Source organism: Leuresthes tenuis, unplaced genomic scaffold (genome assembly GCF_036924035.1).
Source record: "Leuresthes tenuis unplaced genomic scaffold, fLeuTen1.0.hap1 SCAF_6, whole genome shotgun sequence".
NCBI lineage: Eukaryota > Metazoa > Chordata > Actinopteri > Atheriniformes > Atherinopsidae > Leuresthes > Leuresthes tenuis.
The window spans coordinates 13,230,205-13,255,149 of record NW_027325360.1 but is presented as its reverse complement, the minus strand read 5'-3'; the positions used below and the strand labels follow the sequence as shown (position 1 = coordinate 13,255,149).

The following is a 24,945-nucleotide window of genomic DNA, read 5'->3' as shown; positions in this document are numbered from 1 at the left end:
GATCGCGAGAAAGGAAGCTTTAGCAAAGTGAACGCGCCACAGTTGGTCAGACAGAGGAGACCATCTAACCACAAGGAAGGCATTCTAGCCCAACATGATCCATCACATTTATGCAAAATACCTAAAGACAACAGTTGTTCAAGGAGGGTGTGAAGATGCTTGGCACACAGTTCTGTGTAAAGACACGGGTGTTACCAAATAAGTAATATGAGCAACATTATATCAAATAGATACAGCAAGTATTGCCAAACCTCAATGTGGGCACGACCACTGGCAGCTACTGGCATGTCAGCTTTGAAAGTGTTACTAACAGGGTTTGACATACAACCCCAAATAGGATTAAAGAAAAAAAAAAAGAAAGAAAAGAAAATAATTCATGTTTTGTCTCGCCAACTTCTTTCCATTTGTTAATATCCATCCATGTTTGCATTTCATGCTTGTACCACATCACAAAAAAATGTATGGACAATAAAGCTTTTATCACTGTGCAAGGTTTGGCGTTCCATCTCAAAACCATTAAAAGGTGGGCCTGTGTGTAGCACATAACCAGTCAAGTGTTGTGGTCAGGAGAAAATTAAAATCAAATTAAAGTAAATGTTCTGGGAGGTTTTCTTTTCTTCATTTTGAAATTTGCATTTTACATTATGATGCAATATGATATAGTTAATTGTGTTCATGAGGAAAATTAGTCATGGACTCAAATGCTGCGAACAACAAAGCTATCCATACCACCCCAACCTTTTCTGGCTTGAGGTTTAAATATACTTTTTTTTCTTGTCAGCACATCAGTGCTTGAAGAAGGTGGACTGCCTGTTTCCGAAGCACAATCTTCATTATGTCTACATGCACTGCATCTATTCTTGTGAGGAAGTTCAAACAAGCTTCTGCCTTTTCAGTCGAGGACATCCGTCAATGTCGGCTATGATTAGGTCCAGAAAAATACTAATTTCTTAGGAAGACTAGACTAACGTCCTTGTAGGTCCAACTTGACAAATGTCCTGTATGGTCAGCGTCAATTCTTATCAGCACCTCATTAAAAATGTAATGACCACATGAATATTTACCACGTATAATTACTGCTCTCTATAGTTATTCTGTGGTGCCCAGCAACCTCCTTTCCTTCCCGGAGGGCATTCTCTCATCCAAGTTTCAGCCGAACGCGTCCCTCCACCTTGATGAATATTGCAGAAGTCCAATGAGTGTGAGCAACTGATGGACTCCACCTCAATCAGCAAGAGAATCGATGGCATGCCCTCACATTTGCAAAGGCGTTAATTGGCGGCAGTAAAATTCAGCAAGCTGCATAATTTACTCAAGAAAGAAATGAGAATGGAGTGTGGGGAGATCAGCTCATTTGTAGCAGAGATATTCAAATGCTGTGTCCTTCTAAAATCAGAAGACCCATAACAGAAGCAGAGGAGACCGGGACAAATTATTAATGTCTCAGCTTGTCGGGGCAAAAGACGCATAGGCTCCTGAAGAAGGCAGGTTCAGACTGAGGAAGCAGCATTGAAACCCCTCTCACTGATGGACAAAGCAGTCTTAGCGTCAGTGGAAATGCCCATTTTTCCTCTCTCTTTACTGTTACACAAATATGCAATTCTAACCGATATAATGTGCCAAACATGTAGGAAAAATGATACACTTCTGGAAAATAGTTTATCCTTTTTTTTAATTTTTTAAATTTAAATTTTATGGACAGCTAATGAAAGCATAAAAAGTTCAGAATCAAGTGCGGAAAACATGTCTTCTGCTGCATATAACCTTGCAATTCTGCGTAAGAAAATCACACCAAGTAAACAGACTTTCACATGGAACCCACTCTGTCATCACATTAACTGGTCAGAGGACCCGGGATCAGATGAACACATGACAGATATCCAGTCACAGAAAAAGAGATGTAATGTCAACATCTGTAATATAGATCCAGCCAGTATCTTTTGGCGGTAGCTCTCCCTTGTACACCATTCTCCCTTCCTCTGGTTTTCTTGAAAAAAACATTGGCAAAATGCCACAAAAAAAAAAAAAAGAAAGAAAAAAATCTCTTGAGAACCGTTCCAATTAGATTTCTTTCCCCTGTTCAGACATGTCCTCTTTTAGTCACACAAACAAATGTTCTTAGAAATCTGAGTGAACATGATACACAACTTTCCAACTGTTTTACAGTCTGCTCTGTTTCAACCATTTGTAATGTTTTCTTCATCTGGTACAAAAGAGTTCTCTTGAACGGTTACAAAAGGCAGAATAATGTAATGAACACCTGTTAAATCTATTGCTATAATAGACCATCACTGAAACAGATACTACTATACACTGGGAGGGCTGTAAAGTTGTTACAGAGGTATGAGGCAGATATACAAAAATAAGATCCAAAACCTTTCCAACACACAGCAATATTTCAGAGTGTAAAATTTAAAAAAAGTTTAAAAAAAACCCAACAAAATCAGAGTCTCACAAAGGCGATGTTGGTCGTCAGCCTAAACCGATGCAGTAGTTGGGCTCCATGTAGCCATCCCAGACTGAAGAAAAGAGGAACCTATATTTCGATTAAGATTTAAAATACTCCTTTAGCTCAAATGAACGAAGGCTCACCTTGACAAAAACTGTGTTGACAACGCGGAAAAGAATCAACCTTAGCATCCTGTTTGATGCTCTCTCCCCGTTTGATCACCGAACATGAAACAACACGAGCACACTGAACAGTAAAACAGGCACTTGAAAAGGACAATATTGCCAAAGACTGAGGACATATTGAGTGACAGCCTGTTAGCTCTTTGAGGCCTTTGCTGCCTTGTTGGGCAGCAAGCTGATGTCTCCCCACTTTGTCTCAGATGTGGAACACCTGCGATAGTAAATAGTTACGACCTTGAAAGTGCACGATAATGAAGACGAAGGTTGATTGTTGTGTCACTGTGCTCAGCAGAAAAGGCATTATGAATGCATGGTTGAAGAAAAAAGGTCATTTCTGCCTAAAGACATTCTGATATCCTGGTATAACTTTACCCGGAAAATACATTAAAGGTAAGTTTCCCCCTAGTTTTGACAGTCAATGAGTTGAAATACGGTTGATGTAATAACAAGTCTGAAAATCCTGCTGGAAATTCTAAAGAGGGCCACATATGACGTAAAATGAGCAGAAATGTATTCCACCGTCATTGTGAATATGCTTCTCCTGCCACAGCTGTGTGCATATAGAAAGAAGAGAGGAACAAAAGCTTGAAGTTGTAGTGTTTTATTCATCATTATGTAAATCCAGTCATTTATGGTTGCCTTAGCAAATCAGGAATCAAGTGTGTCAACCTCTAGCAGAGAAGAAAGTGCATACAGGGATAACAAAAGAAGTGAAAGAGATCAAAAACAGAGCAGACGGAGCAACTCTCTTTCGGGCAAAGTCTACAAATCCAGACAAAGGTCAAATAAGTGTGTGTTTAATTGTCTCAGATCTATATGTGCTGTCAACAGTTTTCAACTCTGCTCAAACTCTAAACTCAGTAAGGTTTTCCTCAGGTTCCCATCTGAGTGACAGGACAGTGTGTGGTGTTGAGGCTGAGCTCGGAGCTTGATCACGCCATAGAAAAATACCCTGGTCGTTTTCATGTTCAACTGTACACAACTGAATTTCTACGCAATTAGATAATAGATGATAAACTCTCACTCAAAAACCTCTAGTCACCCGGTTTTCGGCCCAGGCCAGTTTGTCTTTACATCCTGCCTACTACAAAGATAAATCGCTCATTCCATTGCTACAAGCTAATATTACAAGAATACGTTCAAAACCAATAGTAGGCTAAATAAATCAAACTCATATATGTATGTATATACACATATATATATATGTGTGTATATATGAGATCAAATAACAGGATTATGGTTTAATATAAACTCAGATCAGATAAATATCTCTGCAGTAAAGTTGATTTTAGGTCGCTGATCAGGTGACTTAAGGCTTAATGCATCCTTTTACCTGTCTTCGATCTATTTGTGGTAACTATTTAGATAATATCACCCAGGAATTTTGGGTAAAGGCAACTTCTATATCAAGCACTGTTGAACTTCATTCCAAAATGACTCCAGGTGAGGCTCAGTCAATCTTAAATCTATATATGGCAACAGAAGTAGCATGGGTCCCTAACGACATGGATCTCAGTTTTAACTTCACCTTATAAAACCTCAGAATTCAACTGAAAAAAAAAATACGATCTCAGTGTAAACATGCACCTTTAAATTCTGATCAAACGATTATTTTTCAGCCACAAATCTTCTCAACCTCTCCCCTTTGTAACAATGAGCGGCTGTCCTTCATGTGGAGCCTTATCGACAGTCTTAAGAATTACACAAGTCCACAAATGCCTTTAACACTGTACTGATGTCCAAGAGAAGAAAATCTAACCCCCCACCCCACCCCCACCCCACAAAAAAAACTAAACAAAGAAACGTCACAATTTTCTCAGGTCTGGAGTCCTGACAGTTCAAGTTGTCTTCTGGACTGAAGCAGTCGGATGTCGCCATCTTATCTCCGTGTTTCTGCTCCTTCTCCTGCAATCTCACTGCAGCAGCAGCTGAGTGGAGCTCTAAACCATTGGTTCCGTTTGAGGAACCAAACCTTTTCCAATCTGTTTCCAACTAGAATATTAGCGGTCCAACCATGGCTGAATGTCTGTGATTTAAAGATTCATGTTTTGTTTGGATTTTTTTTTATTTACATATATTGAAAACCAGTCCACCCCCATCCTCTTGCATTCTCACCTCCACTCCACATCCAAAAAGATGCAAAGAACTTCAAAAGTACGAGGCTGTACAGTCTTAACCTTGACTTGTGGAGGAAATCGAATGACACAGGTTCGTGTGTTGCTTTGCACCAGAGAAAAATCAAGGGTCAGGTCATGAAAAAGTGTACGTGGAGAGGTAATATGATTTATTGCAGAGGATGAAATATGTCAGTTTTTGTCCAGAACCTACATCTGCTTGGTGCATTATGTCCAACACATAAGATACCAAATTAAAACAGGAAATGTGCCTCAGATGAGACTGATGAACTGGACTCGTCTTTGAGTGCGTTGCTATGTTGACATGCATGATTGGACAGTGAATGAGAGGCAAACACGCATGACTTAGCCGTGTATGCACTTCCTAAAACTCTCTGTGTCCGTGTTTATGTGCGTGCGAGTAAGATCCAGCGGTAGCTATGAAGAGTTCGATGTGTTTGGGCTCCAGCCCATTTGATAAGCTCTCTCCAGCGTTCTCTTGCAGTCCTGCATCACCGTGCTGAACACAATGTGAGGGTACTGGACCACCAGCCGCTCCACAGTCTCCTCATTCACCTGCGAAGACACACACAGCCACACGTTAACATACTGTAAGAACCAAGCTTTCAGCTAATGACAGTCAATTTGAGTTGAGTTTATCTAAACATCAAATGCGCAAAACAGTTTTAAGTGCAGATTCATTGCACTTAAATCTCTTTTGACCACATAAAACTGTCTTCATTAGCAGATGCTCGGTTGTCATGGAGCTGTGCATATTCAACGTAATTCTTCTAGACACTAGAAATTCTCAGTGAATCTTGGTTTAAAAAGAGCAGCGAGAGGCTTGAAAATTAAAACCTCTCACACACTTTCCTGATGTGAACCCAAAGGAAGTTGATTTAGCTGCACTTTAATACATGGCCTTGGCATTGGTTGGCGGAGTATGTAGGTGAATAAACTAGGAAAACTGAATCAATTATTTCCATTAATATAATACTATACAATAATTAGTACAAGTTAACCGATCCAGAACCCTTGTTTTTCTTTTAGAGTCATCAAATATTTCATAACTCAGAGCAGAACACATACAGACTACAGGGAGTCTGAGGAATATCTGTTGAAACCAGATTAAAACCATTCAAAGGGTGAATCCAAGCCAAATTCTTGTTCATTTCTTAACTGGAATAAAAACAAACTGGCATGGATTGGTTAACTGCCCAACAAAGGCAGACTCTGCAATTGGAAGACTGCCCAGAGCATCATTAGTGTCCATCTAACACTCATCGGGGATATCGGTCAGGTGTCTGAGCACAGCCCAAAGGATATTAGAAAACTACATCCAGGCCCAGCCGCAACGTGCTCACACTGCTGCTGTCTGGCAGGATTTACAGTATCACAACACTCCAAACAGACTCTTTCCTCAGACTCTGCGTACCGAAGTTTTGACAAATAATTTATATTTCTAACGTGACAGTTTATGAATCTGTCGTATAATGTTTTGTTTTTATGAGCACTATTAGTACTTTATCTTAAATTTCATCACACAACCTACAGTTGCAAAATGTTAAAAATATAAGAGATATATTGCTTTATTGCTTCAAATAAAAAACAAATTTAAAAACTCTTAAAACTTGAACTATACTGTGGGACTAGATTAAAAGTGCACTGACAGTCTGCATCGCCACATGTTGCCAGTGATCAATCAGAAACATAATGAACTGTTAGTGCCTCATAAAAACGATTGCTTTGTAGACTAATATGAAGGGTAGACAGTTCCTCAAGAGCATGCCGTGTGCGGACATGCTCATCTGCCCACACAATTGGACTGTGGTGATGGGTTCACCAGAAGACAGCTGAGCTTACCAAGCTAATGAGGCCTTCATGTTCTCAGAGGGCTAAAAAGACAAGCAGCTAATAGCCACTCTCGCACTTCTCTGGCATCTCTGAGAGCCAAGAGTGAGACAATCTGAGGGGCTGACAAAGAGCAGAGGCAGCAACCCTGGAGACCTTGAGGGGCTAACCGCAACCCACCCAGAACCAACCCCCACCCACGAGCGGGTGTGACACTTTCCAGGGGGAAGTGATGAATAAACATTCACACATATGTTGAGGACACAGTCATCTGTTGTTGCCAAAGCAGTGACAAAGTGTTTCACAGTTTTCTCCGACCTCTTTGGTTTCCGTGTTGACTGGAGGAAAAAAAAACTTGTTTGGTCATTTTTCCCTGGCTTTTTCTCAGCCTATGACCCGTTTGGTTCTCATTCTCTATTTTTGTCTCTTTTTATGTGAAACACGAACACTTGAAGTCGTGAGCCGCAGCAATACTGATGGAGAAAATATAAAGTCAGGGTAGAACTCACAGAACCTGAGAGGGAGATAAGTGCGCTTCACTGAACACCGATATCTCTTTGGTCACAGAGGGAAGAAGGAAACTCCATACAGTAGAAGCCAAACCAATAAGACTAAAAGGCAAAAGCATACCGTTTGTCTTCTCTTTCATTGCCAAGGAAGTTTACATTCAGCTACATTTCAGGTGTCGACATACAGAGGCTGTAGACTCAGGATGCAAGTGAAACAAGAGAAATTAAATAAATCATGAGCAAAAAGTCTCTCGCAGTCTGTTTTTGTGTTCCAGATCAAAAAGAAATGCTCTGTACATGGCCAAAAATCTCCTGTCTCAGTTCCATTTTTGGTTTAAAAAAAAAATAAATAAAAAAAACACAGGCCAAGATTAGCAGATGGTTTTTAAATTTGAAATGACTAACTACAGGAAAGGTGTCAAGGGGTAAAATTCAAAATGAGAAAATTCAACCAACAGGTTCAGGACTGTGATGAATGATAGAATAGCTGCTTTAATAAAACTGTTTCAGAATACTGACCCGAAGAATCCACATTTTTATCATGATATGAGAATTCAGCATTTTTATAAAACAAATCATCACATTTCTTCATGCAATGAAAAGATCCGAACTCAACCGGTGAAGCAGTGACAATATGAACTGAAAACAGGAAACCTTTGATATTTTCTCCTTAAGGTTTGTTCAGAACAGGCTTGAAAATTGATATTGCAATGAAAGAAACGCGTTAAAGACTTCTGAATCTTTGCTCTTTTCTTTATGAGACTCACTGGCTCTGCTAAAGATAATCCGCTGAGCGCTTGCTCTTGGTGAGGCAACTGCATTTTCAACCACCTGTGTTTATGCACGTTTTCATTTTCAGCAGAAAGCAGCCGAAAAGAAAATCACCAGTTCTCCTCCATGCAGTTTTTCAAGCCATTTGGCAGGTCTCATCGCAGTTCTTCTGCAGATCTGTACTATCTTTATTGCTCATGTCTCTTCACGTAATCCCAGACTGACTCAGGGATGTTGAGATTGAGTTTCTTGGGGGGTGCAGAAACCCGATCTTGCTTGTCACTGAGGACAGTCTTTTATGACCGTTTCTGACTCGCATTCATGCTGCAGTGGGAATTGTCTGCTGCATGGCCTCCTAACTGCATACCGATGGATTTATATCAAAATAATTTGGGTCTGCTTTGCTGAAGCTTCTCATGCATGGTCATGTAAACAGAAACATCATAATATCCATTCTTCTGCAAAGCCTCTCCTCAAAAAGGAAAGAAAAAAAAAGAAGACTATGTTGTTCTGGTGTTTTCTTTCTTTCTCTCCTCAGTTCTGACAGACTTGGATAACAAGATCTTGGCATCTTATTTGTAGTCTTCTATTATTCGAAGGTTTTGCCAGATACTAAAAGTCAACTTTAGATTTGCTATATTTGGCAATTTGATGTTGCCATCAACATCATCTTTGGTCTTTTTGGTTAGGCTTTAAAGTCAATACTGACAATTAACTTCTTTTTCTTTTGCTTATATGGCCAGTTTCAACTATTGTGAAGATTATGTCTGTATGAGAACACCAAGGTAGCTTTTTTATTATAGATAGCTGAAGACCCTAAGCTGTAAGAGTGAGGCAAGAATATTTTACACTCTTTAACAGAGAATGTAGGATTCTTTGGACCAAGTACTGATGGGAGTCTCTTCTTCCTCCCTTATTTGGGATTTGAGCCGGCGCGCCTGACCACAGTACTGCCTCAAACCACAAAGCTCCTGAAGCTGCTCTATGCGTTTGTATACTTTTGAATCACTCTCACACCTGTTTTCTTCGTTTTAATAAAGTGCGGATATGCATGTGGTCATTTACTACACCTTTAGGTAGGATTTACTGTAACAAGGTAGAAAGAGATACAATAAAGACGTCTAGTGAGATTTGAACAAGCAGCAAAACTGAACTTGTTTTTTTTCCCAGACAAACAAAAGGTAGACATTTACTCCATTCGCAGAGGACCAAACGTGGAAGAAGGCTTCCAAACGGTTCTACTTCAGTGAGGGTAAGTTAAGTTTGTTTTGACATATGGCTGAGCCTCATTAACAGATAAAATGACAACTCCCTGATTGCCTTCATAACATATTATGCTATGTTCTTGCACAGAGAATGAAACATCCCCCAGCTCGTTAATCAGGGCTTAATTACAATTAAAACAGATCTAAAAAATAGACCTGTCAAGCTGATGGGAGGCCATAACATTCATTAATGCTAATTTAGTACAGCTCCACTTGCTGAGCAAACACAGCACAGATAACAAGGCTCCCAATCAAAATGCTGAATCATATGCTAATAGCTGTTTGTGGCAATGCTAAACATTTGAGATGAAACAAGATTGCTCTGATGGAAACGATAAAAAGAGGAACTGAAGCGCTGACCTAGGCTCTGCTTCATTTGATTTTTTTAAATCCAGAAAACAATAAAATTGGACAAAAGCAGTGTTATTAAGTTCTGAAATATAAAATCACTGTCATGTACAACAGGCATCAAATAACTGGAATAAAAACTTCTGACTGTAATTGAGAGAGAGGCCGAGATGGTACAAGTTTCATATCTTTTCATATCTTTACAATATGACACAGTAAGATCCATTTTTATCCATTCCACTATTTGGTATCTTGGCATGTTCAATACTGGCATATTTCTTTCAATAGTTTATTGCCAGTGGACTGAAAATCAGTTGATACTTTCACATCATTGATTCCATTGGCTCCTTTAATGCTTAAACACAAAAGAGTTCAAGGCTTCTTCCTCTCAGCTTGAACAGTGTTATGTGCCCTTTGCATGGCGCTGTGGAATGCTGAATGAGATGTGATGACATCACCACACCTGCCTGGTATTTCCAGCTCAGAGCTGTTGTAAGATATGAAGGTCAGATCAAATGTTAAAACTAACCGGTTTACAGAAAGGTGAGTCCTCTGTTTACAGTTGGACCACAGAATTCTTAAAAATCACCATTTTCTGAAATTCTGTCAGTAGGTAAAATCCTGCTTGATAATATTATGTTGCTACGCAACAAAAGCTTAAATGCCACCAGAAAGCAATAGGATGTGGTAACTGGAATAGTGCTTCAAATATGTGGCACCTGGAGGGCCGTTTCTTTTTTCTCTTACCCCATACAGTACTGATCCAGTGTTCTGTACTTAACAGCCCTTCTTTCAAACCCGCTGCCAAGTCTGTAGGAGAGCCATATGATAGAGCAGATCACTGCTCACTGATGATTCTAATCTTTGAGAAGCATCTGGGAGAGCAGCCACAGCTATCTGGACCAGGGCCTATACTTATGATTTTTTCCCCCCATTTTAACTTCAAAGATGCCGCCCTCTAGATCTAAGTGCGGTGTAATTCATCCTGACGGGTAATGTGCTGTTGTCAGGGTTTACAATAGGGCGAGAGAGGAATCAGGGCAAAACAAAAAGATGCAAGTCTGATATGTTATTCAACAAAAAGAGCCTTTCATGTGAGAATGTTGTACAGTAAAGGAACAGCTCACAGGGTTGTGTCCTCAAGACAACGGTTCCTCTTCTTTTACATTAGATGGCTGAACGTAAATAACAATAAATTCTCAAGCTGACCTCTGGTCCTTCTTGGAGTGCTCTCACGTGCTTTACTCTAATCCACTGATGCAAATGCCCTCCATCACCACGTAAAATATACATTTACCACAAACACGTGGTCTCCTCTCAGCAAGCAGGACAGTAAAATGAGTCGTAAAGATGAGTCATGCGGCAATACACATTCTCAGCTGGAAGAAAACGAGAATTGGGTTGTAAATCGATAATCAGCAACACAAATACGAAGATAGATATCGTATTAGACTGCCATGGTGAAAACCTCCTCTGAGTACACCTTGCAATCAGGAAATGGAAATGGGACAAACAGAGAGGGAGTTCAAGAAATAGAAGGTGGGAAAAAAAAGCAGTATCTGCTACATGAAAAGCCTCAGAGTGCTGCATTGTTTGTGACACCAACGGCCCTGAAAGGAAATAAAACACCAGATATTGAGCAGCAATTTCAATGAGTGTGCAGGGGGATTTCACAAGACAAAGATTTCTTCTGTGGCCCATGAAAAAAAAAAGACCAGACCAGCTTTTTTTCTTGTCTAAGTTCTGTGTATCAGGTGGAAATAAAAATGATCTGGTCCTTTCCAGATTTTATAATCGGGTAACTAAAACCCCAGATGAATAACAACACATTACATATTACACTGTGTTATCATTTAACAAAAACTAAGCCAAAACGCTGAAGTGGTGTGTGAAAAACCAAATACACCCCATGATTGAATAACTTGTAGAACCACCTCTTTGCAGCAACAACTTGAAGTAATTCATTTCTTTTGTTTAGCCAGGAAAGTCCCACTGAGATACAGGATCTCTTCTTCCAAGGAGTCCTGGCCAAGAAGGCAGCATAAAACAAAATTTCAACATAAAAGTTTCACATAAAAGACACTCTCCAAGTTAAACAAATAGTATAACAAATATGACAAAGAAAGTAAAAAAGAAAGCCAACTGGATCCAACATCTTTCACCTCTAGTTATAAAACTATGCACAGGAACAGCTGATTTCCTTCAAGGCAGTTATCAAGACACCTTGAAAAGTATGTGAAGAGGGGAGAGTAGCACAGAGGCATAGAAGGGGGATTTTTTTACCCAACTCTGAGTACAACCTAGTCTAGTTGTAGATCATACTGGCTTGTGTGATATAACAGAGGGCTAGAAATGTGAGAAGGTAACTTACCCAACAATGTCTGTGCAATAAGAGCAACATGCGCATTTTTCTTCTCTGGTTTACAGAAGGCCATCCTTAAGAGTCATACATAGTGCAACAGTGAGTGCATAGGACTCTTTCTATGAATACACCACCCACTGTCAAACCAGAAAAATCAGCTGGTTTAAGGCAGGACTTAGGACCACTGAATAAATGATTGGGTCATCAGCGGGGGAGAGCAGAGGTTGCAGTGCAAGAGGCAAGCCGCTTATGAGGAGCTGGCTCATCCCGCAGTGCCCCGATGTCGACTGTGGGTGCACGTAGCAACAAAGCAGCCAAGCAGGTAAGATCTCTTTGAAGGAATTTGTGGGGGAGAATTTTGGCAGTATGTTGGGAGGGAAATCGATCATAACATTTAAAAAAAAAAAAAAAAAAAATGCATTGGCATTGGATGCCAAATGACACACTCCTACTCAGAAGCGACCATCTTGAATACTCATTTTCTATATGACGTTATCAGTCTCATCGGTGCGGAAGAAGTTTGGCCTGCTCTTCTCTACAACATCGAGTTAATTGAGGTTTGCAGACATTTGTTGCATGCACAGCTCTCTAAAGCTCCTGCGACAGCATTTCAGAATCAAGCTGAGGTTTGGACTTCGACCCGGTCATTGCACCGCCTTGTTTCTGTTCTCTCTCAGCCACTTGCTGCTCTGCCTGTGCTTCACTGTCTTATTGCTTGACACAGTTTTGGCCCATCTTTAGCTGTTTATGGTCAACTCAATGAACACAAAGTGCCCAGGACCTGTGGCTTCAAAACGAAGTCCAAATAATCAGTCCTCAACCATTGCACTTGACAGCTGGCATGCAATGTTTGTGCTGATATGCTGTTTTTGGTTTTCATAAAACATGGCACTATGGCAGGATGACCTAACATCTAACTTTGGTCGTGTCTTTCCAAAGAACATTGTTCCAGAAGCCTTGCAGCTTTTTCCAATGCGGCTTTGCATGTTCTTTTTCTTTTTTTAAGGAAGAATTGGTTTTCTCCTGGCAACCCCACCGAACACGTCGTACTGGTTTAGTCTTTTTCTGACTGTACCGTCATGAACTTAAACATTTAACATGCTAACTGAGGCCTGTGGGGTCCGAGAGTCCACGTTCTAACCTTTCACTCCGAGAAAGATTGGCAGCTGTCTTTAGGGTTTTCCACTTGTAAATAATCTTTCGCATTATACAATCATGGAAATTTACTCCTCCGTGAATAGCGTGCAGCAACAATTGCTTCTGTAAGACCACTGCTGACACATTTCCTCTTTGGTGTTGTGTTTACACACACCTGAATGACCCCGACCACGAGCTTCGACTCAGGCACGGGGGATGGTTTTGCTTTTCTCTCTTTTTCCCTGAACATGTGGCAGCCATCGCTAGTCACCGGCCATAAAGATAGACAAACATCCCTGTCCCCTGTCTACTCCCATGCAGACAGCGTATCAGTCAACCAGTAAATACATTTGGGGTAAATGTTTAAAAAGCTTGTTTAGGCAGCAGAGGAATGCAGTGCATCAGGTCTTGGTAAAACACAGCTTAAACAAGTCTGGATTTAAACAGGCCAGATTTATTGCCTTCTTTAAACTGCTCAAAGGACAAGCCCCTGTTGTAAAGATTCTACACGAATAACTGCAAAACTGAGAGATAGTTCTCCCCCACTGCTAAGAAGGGGGGGGGGGGAGGAAGACAGGAACGGATGGATGAGACAGAAAACGACAAAAGGGAAGATTTAAGGAGTACAGAGCTCGGGAAAAAAGGCTGCACAGCTTTACCTGAAGTATTCAAGATTTCTAAATGAACAATCAATGCATTGGCTGGGAAGCTTAAGAGGTAGACTGCTTTTCTCCAAAGAAAGAATGAGCTCAGACATTTTTGATTTTGTCTAAGAAATCAAACCACCCTTAACAGAGACGTGTGGCGCATGGCTATGAATGTGCTTTGGAAAAAAACAGATCTGGCACAGCTTGTGACATCTAAGGTCTGGTCCTCTTCGTCCCTGCACAACATCAGACGGCAGCAGAACTGAAAAGCTGGGTGTCACCACACACACACACACACACACACACACACACACACACACACACACACACAGGCACAAACAAAGAGGAATGGGGGCTCAACTGAACAGGGTCAGAGAAAGAGGTTCTGGAGGCCAGGTTTGTAAACCCCATACTCCATCATGCGTGACAAAGGTAACTAGAGGAATGTGTATAGGGCTCTGCTGAATACCTCTTTCTGCGCCTGCTCTCTTATCTCAGCCGACTGGGGGAAAATGCACTACAATTCAAGAGGCTTTCCAAAATTTATTAGTTAGTCTCAGAGGTGACAAAACACCATCCCAAACAAATCTATACAGACAAGTAAAACAAAGCTATTTTAGAGAGTTTTTTTTTTTTCTATTTTTCAAGCATTTAATACTTCAAATTAAGGCGCTACTATAGCAAAGTGTTGTGCGGGCGAAAACTGCACTAATTATCTGGACAAAATCTGATGCCAAAAAAGATTTAGATTAAGAATATTATGCCCAAATACAGAAGTTCTCATGTGGAGACAATCTCCCCAGTGGTAGAGAACCAGGGCGGGATAAAGTCTGGGTGGAAATTTCATTCAGTTTAATAGGGATTGGATTAGATTAGGATCAAAATAGATCTCATCTTTTTGCCTTGGTTGTTTGGCTAAATATTGGTATTCCCTGTAAAGAACTTTGTGTTGCACATTGAAAGGTGCTATACAAATAAAGCTGAGTAGAGAAGAGCAGTGTAGCGTGGAATCCTATTGTATTGATCAGCATTTCCTTTCATCTTTATTTCATTTAATTGTTTTTAAGGCAATATAGAGAGTGGACAGAGGCGTGTTTGGATACATTTAGCTGGATTTTGGATTTGGTCCAATTAAATAATGTTCCTCGCTTTTGACCATGTCTCATAAGAATAATTAGAGTGGTTCTTATTGATTTATGTGTACTGATTTCAGGTGCGTTTTCCATTCGTTAGTTTAGTATTGGATTAATCAGGATATGAAACTGTGATATAAGATATAATTTCATATACTGAGCTTTTAGTACTACTTAATGGTAATCTAACAATATCGGTTTACAACCACTGTTGTGACACTGTTGTTCATCTTGCCACAAAGGTGGCATACAGGCATCTCAGTGTGCACATTCAAACAGCCCGCTGGAAGCAAGCAGAAGCCCGACAACACCATCAGTGTCCAATTTTGGATTCTCCACAGCTGGCTCCAACCTACAAAATCAAGTGCATTTAATTTGATGTGCACTGCTGACTTTACATGATGCATGATGGTTAGGAATTTTGTCTGGCTTTTGCCAGCGCAGGAGAACGTAACCGTGTCACAAGACACTAAAACGCCGGAGCTGGATGGCTGCAGACAGGTAAGGTGAGTCATTGCGAATGCTCTCCGGACCACCCAGCCAGTAAGGACGACAAAACTCTGCCTGGACGGGCTGAGGGCTTGACTGACATGGATGTCGTATTATAAATTTATATTTCCAAGGAGGCTGCAAAGACAGAATGAAGAGGTGCAACAGCCCGCCTTGAACAGGTTGTATGAAAGGATAAATTCATATTCTAAGATTAAATGAGGGCAATCTTGTTGTCAGTGGGCTTACAGTATCATTTCCTGCTGACCTGTTGTACATCGTGTGAACCAAGACAACATTTTTTCTTTATAAGGCAAGCGAAATTAAGCGAAAATAAACAAATGCATCCTTTCAGAAGCTGTCAGAATAAATTCCAGAAAAGCTTGCAGGAGGTCAAGTACACACATTATGCTATTAAGAGCTACTCACTTAAAGAGTCACAATGAATTTATAACGGTTTAAAATAAGTGAGCAGGTCAAAGTCACAAACAAAGCAGTTTGGACGTTATGAGTTAACTCTGAATAATGAAGTCAAAGCACTTCGGTTACAGTCAAGTTTTTCTGTATTAGAAAAAAAAAAACACTGTGCGTCGATTTCATCTCTGTGTTCAACTAACTAACTAATGCAAAGCACAAATCTTAATAGCTGCATTATCTGTAGCTTTATTCTCAGAATTTAAGCTCAAAATGGTCTTTTTCTTCACTGCTACCTGAGCTGCAACAGATCACAGGAAACTTGGTTCTGGCTACACTCCAGCTGTAAAGCGGCAAACCTTATTCAAAGCTTTTACATTTATTGGCTACATGGCCGAAAACATTTCACAAGCTCATCGGACCAAAACATATGAAGATTGGCATGTCTGAGCATCCAGGCCAAAGCATCCACCCATATCTCCACGAGATTATGTTGACCTCAGTTGTGAGTAAACAGTCCTGGATGTGAGGGAGAAAAAGGGGAAAGATAGACAAGGGGGGCACACTCAGATGAACTAATTGAATGAAGATGATGTGAGGAGCATCCAAAATTCAAACAACCTTGGCCGTCCTCAGTTGAGGGGGGCAAAGGGAGGGAGAATTAGAGAGACAAAAAGAGAGATGTAGGGTAAAAACAAAGAGAGGACAGATAGGCAAGACAGTGTATGACAGCCAGGTGAGGTCAGGTTTACATGTGTGTTTCTGGCACATATATATATATATATATTTATTTATTTATTTTGTTGAAAGGCAATTCTGAGATTCCATTCAGATACTCAGTGAACTCTGTCATTGTCTCACTTTATTTCACCCTTTCTCCTTCACTGTCCCACACTCCTGCCCTTTAGAAACGAGATGAAGGGATGATCAGGAGGCAGCTTCAGTTAAGACCGCCAATCAATACAGCTCTTCTGTGTGGGATGAGGCTCCAAGATTACACTGAAAATCACAAATGGCAAATGACTCTTTCAAACTACTTTCTTGACTTTGAACATTCAAGTCTGACCAAAGCCTGGAAAAAAGGGGAACCAGATAGGCTCCCTTTTGTACACTTGATGCTGTGCATGCAGCAGCTTTTTCCTAATTCCACTTAATATCACATGGCTTGAAAGTGAGGACGCCTGCTGATAACAATAACAACACTCATCAAAGAAAGTTTTGCTGAACCCTACAACTCTCATTTCCTAAACGAGAGTTAAAATGCCTCCCAACTCTTTACCATACTTCATCATTGTTTTCCTCACTCCAAACCACCAGGCCCTGAACAATTAGGCCCTTGTTTTTGTCTGCAAATTACTGTGCCAGGTCTATCTGTGTATATTCCCTGGCAGCTGTATGCACAGTGGAATGACCATATTGATTGGGATGTCTGTTCTTTTAACAAGGTCTGTCTGGATGTTCTATCTGGGGGTGCAACAAAGCTCATACCTGTTCCCCAAACGCCACTCCACCTCACTTCTGGTAATGGGAACCCATTTCAAATCTGCTTACACAAAACACTTTTTTGGGGCAATTTATAAAATGAATACGCAGTACTAACTCTATTGTTCCACTTGATATAATTTGACTCATATACTCCTGTTTTCAGACATTTTTCTATTTCATTTTCTTTTTTTTTTGCCCCGTAAAGCAAACCCTTGGTTTCCTTTGCATTCTCCTTCCTGATCTCATCATTCCTTGGCATCTCTTACTCCAACAGCTGTCCCTGAAGAAGCCAGAAGTAGTCAATGTCATTATTTTCCTAGTCTAGCTTCATGCGGCCTGTGCGAGTTTGCTTCTCTCTTTTTCACAACCTGGAGAGCCCATTTGTTTTCACACTAATGAAGTAGTGGAAAAGTAGTTGGGGGAGACAGAGAGGGAAGGATTGGTTAAAAAAGGAAGGGGAAAATAGTCGCAGCGAATGAAAATGATGAGGGGAAATAGACAAAGGAAAAGGGAAACAGCAACAAAGAAGATGATGGGGGGAAAAGTAGTGCATTTGGACAAGCTGTGAAAACGTTTAAAGAAAACATTCCACTGAGGCTGAAGAAGAAGATCGAAATCCCCCAAGTGATACATCAGCAGAGAATGAAGGCTCTAAATGTTCACAGAGAGGCCAGGAGGGCCCTTTACAGAAAACAGAAACTTAACAATTACAGTACAGGAGACATATGAAAACTGTGTATAGATAAGGAGAGCAATAAGTCACAGTAAAGTGCAAGGCAGAGGAGTGGGTCAGGACAGCGTAGTGCTGGATGCCAGCCCCCTTTCTTGGAAAGTTGTTATGGTTAGCCAGTGTTACTGTATTTTCATTTGGAGAGTTGGGTATGTTGAAGCATGCCCGTGTCTCTATGTCCCAGTGCAACAAGCAGAATGCTGTTACTACATTGCTGTAATTTCTTTAGAAAACCTGGCTCTGATGCCAGGGACCTAAATTCCTCGATTCAAAGGCACAGTCTGGATTAATGTGTGATGTTCCGCAGTGCTTGTGGAAGGGCAGAAAGATGTGTTCCTCCCACAGAGAAGACCCCACATTTAACAGCAGACTCGCTGACTTTTCTCAGACACATGCAATGACACACTGTATGCTAAAAAAAAAAAACCTGATCCAATTTTCAGAAGAAAAAAAGCACTTTTTCCTCGACTTTGTATACTTCAAAAGACTGGCACAGTTATAGCTTAAAGAGGACTAAATGAATCGATTTGATTATTTGTGGGCGAGTCTGGATCAATCACATTCTTTCCCCTCATCAGAATGGAGTCGTTTTGCCCCCGAGGGCAGAGGGATGTAATCATTTGAGGCAGACGGAGCACGCCATTTGCCCAGGCCTGAGGGTTTTGATTTCAATACTCCATTATGAGCTGTGTTAACAGCAAATAACATAAATTCCTCACAGAAAACACATGGCTCTTACACACAGACGCATTGAATTTGAGCGTGCATAAACACACAGAGACAAAGAAAATCCTTCAGACAGATGTAGGAAAGGAAAAAAAGTCATATTTGAATGGATACATTCCTTTTTATTGAGACTCTATATAGTTTAGCTACTGAAAGACGGTAAAGATAGTCACAGATTTCACTTACATCTGTGCTTGTGCCATGTCTATTTGTACGAACTAAAATGTAACAAAAAAATGTAATAAATGGATCTTCATATCATCACAAATAGCAGTGGACACATCATTCAGAGTGTGGGACTTTAAACTGTGTACAGTATGGAGGCACATTTTTGTATAAACTGTGACGAAGGAAATCGATCCTTCAAAACCGCTCCACATGAGCAGCGCCAGCTGGATCCCGTTAACAGTTCCCTAAATGAATTCTACATTTGCTGAGTCCTGTGACATTCAGGGAGGCGGTTACATTAGAATTCTCAGCGTTTTGACAATTCCAAACAAATTTACACAGGTCAGGCTGCAGTGCCGAGGCACAGAGCTGACTGCTTTGTTCGCACAATGTGTCAAGGTTATCACAGGACTGTATTTGTATGGGGGGGTGGGTGGGGGAGAAACAGAGTGAAACCATATTTATTTTAAAAAGCCAAATGTGGGCTGTAAAAGTTGCATGACTATCTGTAAGACGGCCAGTGACAACAACGATGGTGAGGTCATGAGGAAGAGGTCCGTTTGTCACTTTTAATGTTAGCTAGTCTCCCCACCCCCCTTTTTCCTTGTTATTTCTAATAAATCCCTGCAATATACACATTCCTAACAAAAACTAAGCAAAGTCCCTATAAGGGTAATATTAACTTCTGGGTATTTGCAATATGTCCACAACCCTGTCAACACATCTCTTACATGGAGTAACTAACCACATTAGCAGAACGTCCTGTGCAAGCGTATATAACTATTTATTTTTGCACCACAAACATTGATGGTAGGTATGCAGAGCTAAATTATTTCAGGATGGAGCTACTGGCAATGACCCCCTGAGTTAGTTAGTGTGTAAATATTGAGATTGTTCCTCAAGTGCATAAATCCTACTGCTCAAGCAAATAGCATTTGGCTGGCTTGCTAAAGTGCCAGAGTGTTGGACAAACTAGCATACATCAAGCACAAAGGTATGAAAATACCATCTAAATTTAATTGAAAACAACATGATTTTTTTTTTTTTTCTTGGAATCCTCTCATAGGCTGGACTCGTGTTTTATTATTAAATACAATCATGATTATAGTCCTCAGAGAATTTATGAGCACAGATGACGCATGAACTTAATTGAAGAAGTGCTGCTGACCTTGTACTTTAATGGACTGCTGACCTTGTATTCTGGTCTTTCATACTGGCCATTCAACTATTGTCTATTTTTTTCTGCAACATAAAAACTCCTGAATTGAGCCTAACTGCTCTCCATTAAACAGATACACAAAAACATGTAGATATGCATGGTCATTTATCTATGAAAGAAAACAATCCAATATTACACACCTGTTAGTGGCAAAGGTGTATCAACATCGAAGATGAGTAGTATTTATATCTATTATGCAAGTATTCTGCAGCTTCAACACTTTGGCTTTTTTGAGGACTTCAGAAAAGGTTAGAAAATGTTAAAAAATACGTCGTTATGTTATGACTTCGGACTCCAACCATCTAAATTACAAATACAGGAAATTCAAGACCAAAGATCCCCTTTCCAGGAGTGGCCGACCAACAAAGGTCACCCCAAGAACAGGATATGTAATATTCTGTAAGGTTGCAGAGAAAGCCTGGGGATCAGCTAAGCAAGGCCTTTCTGATATTAGCTAATGTTCATGAAGCCACTGTCAGGAGAACAATGAACAATGATGGTAAGCTTGGGAGGGCTACAAAGAGAAAAGTCACTGCTGTCCAAGAGTAAATGCTGCCCTTCTGACCACATGGACAAGTGCTGTATTTGGAGAGAGGGTAAAATCTCATCTCATCTGCATAACGTGGTGGAGCAAGTGCAAAGATTTTGCCGCATTTCTTTGCCGCGGTTCTCCTCATCAACTCGTGTGAGAGATGCATCGTGTTTTGAGACACTTGTGCTGAAATATGGACATTTCTAAAGGCCTTACAAACTGATGCTATGTCTTATATCTTATATAAAATAACGAGGAATTAAATGAATCATGTGGAGGAAAAAATTAAACTGATATGTCAACATAAAGATAAGACATGTGGCTGGAAGAAATTTAAATTTAAGTAATTTGCACAAGACTTTCATTAGGTTTGAACCTTGTGGGATTGAGAACGATCCTCCAGCCTCTCTGTTTTGCCAGAACTGCATTAAGAGCAGATATTAGATTAGTTTGCCCTGAGATTGAATTGGACATGCCTTCAGACGTTACTGCTGTGGTACACAAATAGAGCATGCAACAACACTGCCAGGGGCTAAAATGTCAAATGCAAGGCAGAAAAAAAAAAGGTAGAGCTCTGTCTGTATTAAGACAAATTTCCAGATATTTGAAAATATTGATACGACTTGTTTAATGTACACAGCGTGCTACGCTTATTTCAGGAATGGTATGACCAACAAACATTTTTACTGACAGCAGTCATAACTCTGAATTGGTGAAAAAAGTCCCACCATTTCAGCACCTTTTTCAGAGAAATGTATTTTTTCAAGCTTCTTCAGAACGCAGACATCTCCCGACTGCCTTGAGTCGAGATGTAAAGCCACAGCAGCGGCAGTGCGACCAAGGGCTTGAGAATCTGTCTCATCTGAGCGCAGATCAGACTCCAGGTGGTTTTGAGTGTCCGCTACTAAGCACCTGAATTTAAAATGTAAGGTGACAAAACACAGGCACGGGTGTACATGAGGTGACTGAAGAATCTTGAGACATGCTTCCCTAGGTCCGACTCTGCCTCTTACCTTTTTCACTATAACAACTGGCTTTACGGTACTCGTTTTCTCTGCGACATCAGTAATAACAACATTTATTTCTATTTGTTTCCCTCTGAGCGAACTTTGTATTACTCCCATTCCTCTCTCTGCACTCATGGAAATGTCGCCTTATCTGCTGCAACTCCCTTTCTCACCTAACGCAATCAAGAGCAACAACAACCACAAAGAAAGCGGTTGCTACGGCTTTACCTCAAGCAGACCCCGAACAGTCTTTTCCAGACAGCGCCAGGCTCATTTGTAGAAGTCAAAACATTTGTTGGGCGTGAAAGTGAGAAAGCAGACAAAGGGGTGAAAAAGGAAAACTGTTAACTGTCAGCTCTGTTATTAAGAGCTGGCATTGTACCGAAATTTGAAATCTGTCAAACCCGTGTCTCTGACTCGCACTATAGTACAAGGGACTACTTTGTGTGGTTGAGTCATCGGCAAATATCTAAGAGCAGGAGGAAATTAATTATTAACTCCTTCTGTTATTCAACTATTGCCATTACATCTAAAAAAGAGAAATGGGTTGTGGGTCATTCCAGTTTTTAACAGCTTGGCTGTAGCTATCGATTGCTGGGTCACTGAGTCAGTGAGGTAGTGGTGAACTAAATGAAAATGGAATCTAAGTGATCACCTGCTGTGTAATGCAGTTACTCTTTACTACATACAGATAAATATGATAGATATGCATTCATGTCTGCAATAATGTGAGCCGAGTACACTGCCTCATCTCTTGAGACCTAACAAATGGGGGTCACTGTCAAATCCTCATATATTTTAATTTTATTACAGTCTAAATAGATAAATATGATACACTGATGTTCTTGTCGCGCTTAACGATCTGAGAGTATTAATTTTTATCAGAGAAATCTATAGGGTCAACTTTGAGGCCACGACACACGGATATCACTGACTTTATAATGAAGGAATAAAAATGATGAGTTTCCAACCTGCTGAATAGCCTCGACTATAAGTCAAAATCTCCCTTTTTTAATCCCCACACAACATCTCCAATCACTATTTTGTAAGAGGCGCAACAGAGGATTTTAAATTTGTTCAACCCAAAACCAAATGAAAACGTTGCTTTAGACCTAAAAACACAAAGAACTCCTAAAGACCAGTTTAACAAACTATGAGGAAGTCCATCAGCCCTGTGACAAAGGCCTGTGTTGTGCACTCGGCTACAGCAGGCTGAACAAAATTACTGCAGACTAAAGTGTTTAGGTCAAGCCAGCTGCTCTCCTTCCCTTCTTGTCTGCCCTCATCCCACTCATGTCAGACTGCATGATCCCAATCTAAGTGGATGTATCTGTGTGTGGCAGAAGCTTTGGTGAACCAACTGGAGAGGTGGGTGGAGTCGTAACCATGGCAGCACAACTACACGCGCTTCCACGAGGCTAGCGATTGGGCAGGTAAGAGGCCAGATGAGAGTGTAAAGGTGACTTTGAAAAGACTGTCAACTAACACCTAAAGGCATCCCAAAGTCAGTCTGAGAGGGATTCATTATGTCACTTTACCTTCCGTTATCACGCAGCCTGCTGACTCAATCATGTACCACTAAAACATGCTGGGCACAGGCGGCACTATCCTCCAGACACAGTTGCACTGACTACTTTAAGATTTCTCGTGTGAAAATTCAAGAGCATGTCTGTGGTTATGTCAGTGATTTATGGTTAGGTAGTAGATAAAAAAAAAAAAACCTCTCATATAAAAAGGTATGTAGAAATGTACTTAGCAATAATACCGAGGCCACTTTCAATAAATTATCTTGGTATATACATCATTCATCAAGCCTTTAATGTAATTTGCATAGGATTCCTTTCAGAGAACTCCATTTCTAAAATGTATTATCAACAATACATATACAGTACTTATGCTCTTAACAAAAATAAATGTATATTCAGTGTGCAGTGATGACAGCTGCACGATCAGACATATGCACAGGCATGCATGCATACATATTAAGGATTTTCAAAGCAGTAAATAAGGGTTGCAACTTTATTCAAGAAAATAAGGCTGCAGACTGTCTACAAATGGATGCTAGAGTTGGTCTATAAAGTGCAAATAGCCATTGCAATGCCCATCCAAGTTGCTAATGTTCCAGTCATCTGGTGCATTTGAAGATACATTCATAGGCTTATTTTCAGTAAGTACCACACATAACCACGCAGGCAGGCACAAACTGACAGCAAACCTGACACCGGCAGACTTTATGGGCCAAGCCTTGTTACCTTGTCACATCTCATGAGGCCCAGGTAGCGGAGGGACTTGCTGCTCTGAGCAATCTGTGTGGCTCCTTGGTCTGTGATGTCTTTACACCAGCCAGCATCCACCGTCTCTATGGTACTGCTGTACTGGCCTATGGCTATCAAAGCTGTGGACAGGAGATGGAGACAGGGGGGGGGAGAAAGAGGGAGGAGGAGAGAGAAATCGGAAAAGGTGTTAGTCTGACAACCTTGCTCATGCAAATGTGGCAGCATTGTTCCCCCCACAGGGACGCACGCAAATTTGAGATGAAACCGGGGCAACTCATCTGGTCAGCTGTGACACATGATTCCAATGTTTATACAGCACCTTGAAAATACACACATGCCCACATGCATATTGAAAAATCTCACATCTATCCATGCCTGCTCAGACAGCTGCAGGATTCATCCATCAGATCGTTGGCATGAGTCACAGCACTGAAAGGCACCGACACCGTGCCAGAGTAAAGTGTGTCTCCATGCCAGTGTATGATTTAATTTTGCTTGTGTGTGTGTGTGTGTGTATGTGTGTGTTTACTGCTGCCAGGGTAGGAACAAATTGCCAGGGTAAAGAGTATCCACCAAAAACAAATATCTGTCAGTGTCTGGGGGCCTTGTTAAACCCCACAGCATGTGTGCATACATAACTTCCCTCACACAAACACACACACACTGGAGCATATCTAACATATGCTGTTATGATGTTTACTATCAAAAGAAACTAGAAATGTGAAATTAAATATTGTGTAATCCAGCTCAAAGAATCTACAATTAGCATACAAACACAGACAGACACACAACACTCTTCCTCATCAATCTTTGACCCATCAATCCTTGCATAGATGGTGGGGACCTGTGCTCCACCAGTCGATTGATAGCACTGCTAGGTGATCGATTGGCAGGCCAAGGCTTTGTTCTCCACTCTCACAGCCATCACTAATGAGAATGGGAAGGTAGGAGGAGGAATGAGGGATGAGAGAAAGATGAAAGGAGGAGGGTTAAGGCTGAGGGAGCCTTTGACAGCGCCTTCAAATGGCTACTTAGCCCTGATGTTGTTTCGCATTCGTAGAAATCCATTCTACTTCAGACTTTTTTTTTTTTCTTAACAAACAAGCTTGAGACATTCCTGCTTCAATAAGG

At 40.7% G+C, this 24,945-nt stretch overlaps 1 protein-coding gene across 1 annotated transcript in view; it reads right to left on the bottom strand.

Moving 5' to 3' along the window:
* Nucleotides 1–3,216: 3,216 nt before the first annotated feature.
* Nucleotides 3,217–24,945, bottom strand: part of fbxl17 (F-box and leucine-rich repeat protein 17) — a 206,972-nt gene continuing 185,243 nt past the window's right edge. The window contains exons 10-11 of the mRNA XM_072387716.1: nt 23,791–23,933; nt 3,217–5,321 (exon numbers count right to left, since the gene is read on the bottom strand). Coding sequence (XP_072243817.1) covers nt 5,184–5,321; nt 23,791–23,933 — 281 coding nt within the window. The 3' untranslated portion in view covers nt 3,217–5,183. The remainder of the gene's footprint in view (nt 5,322–23,790; nt 23,934–24,945) is intronic.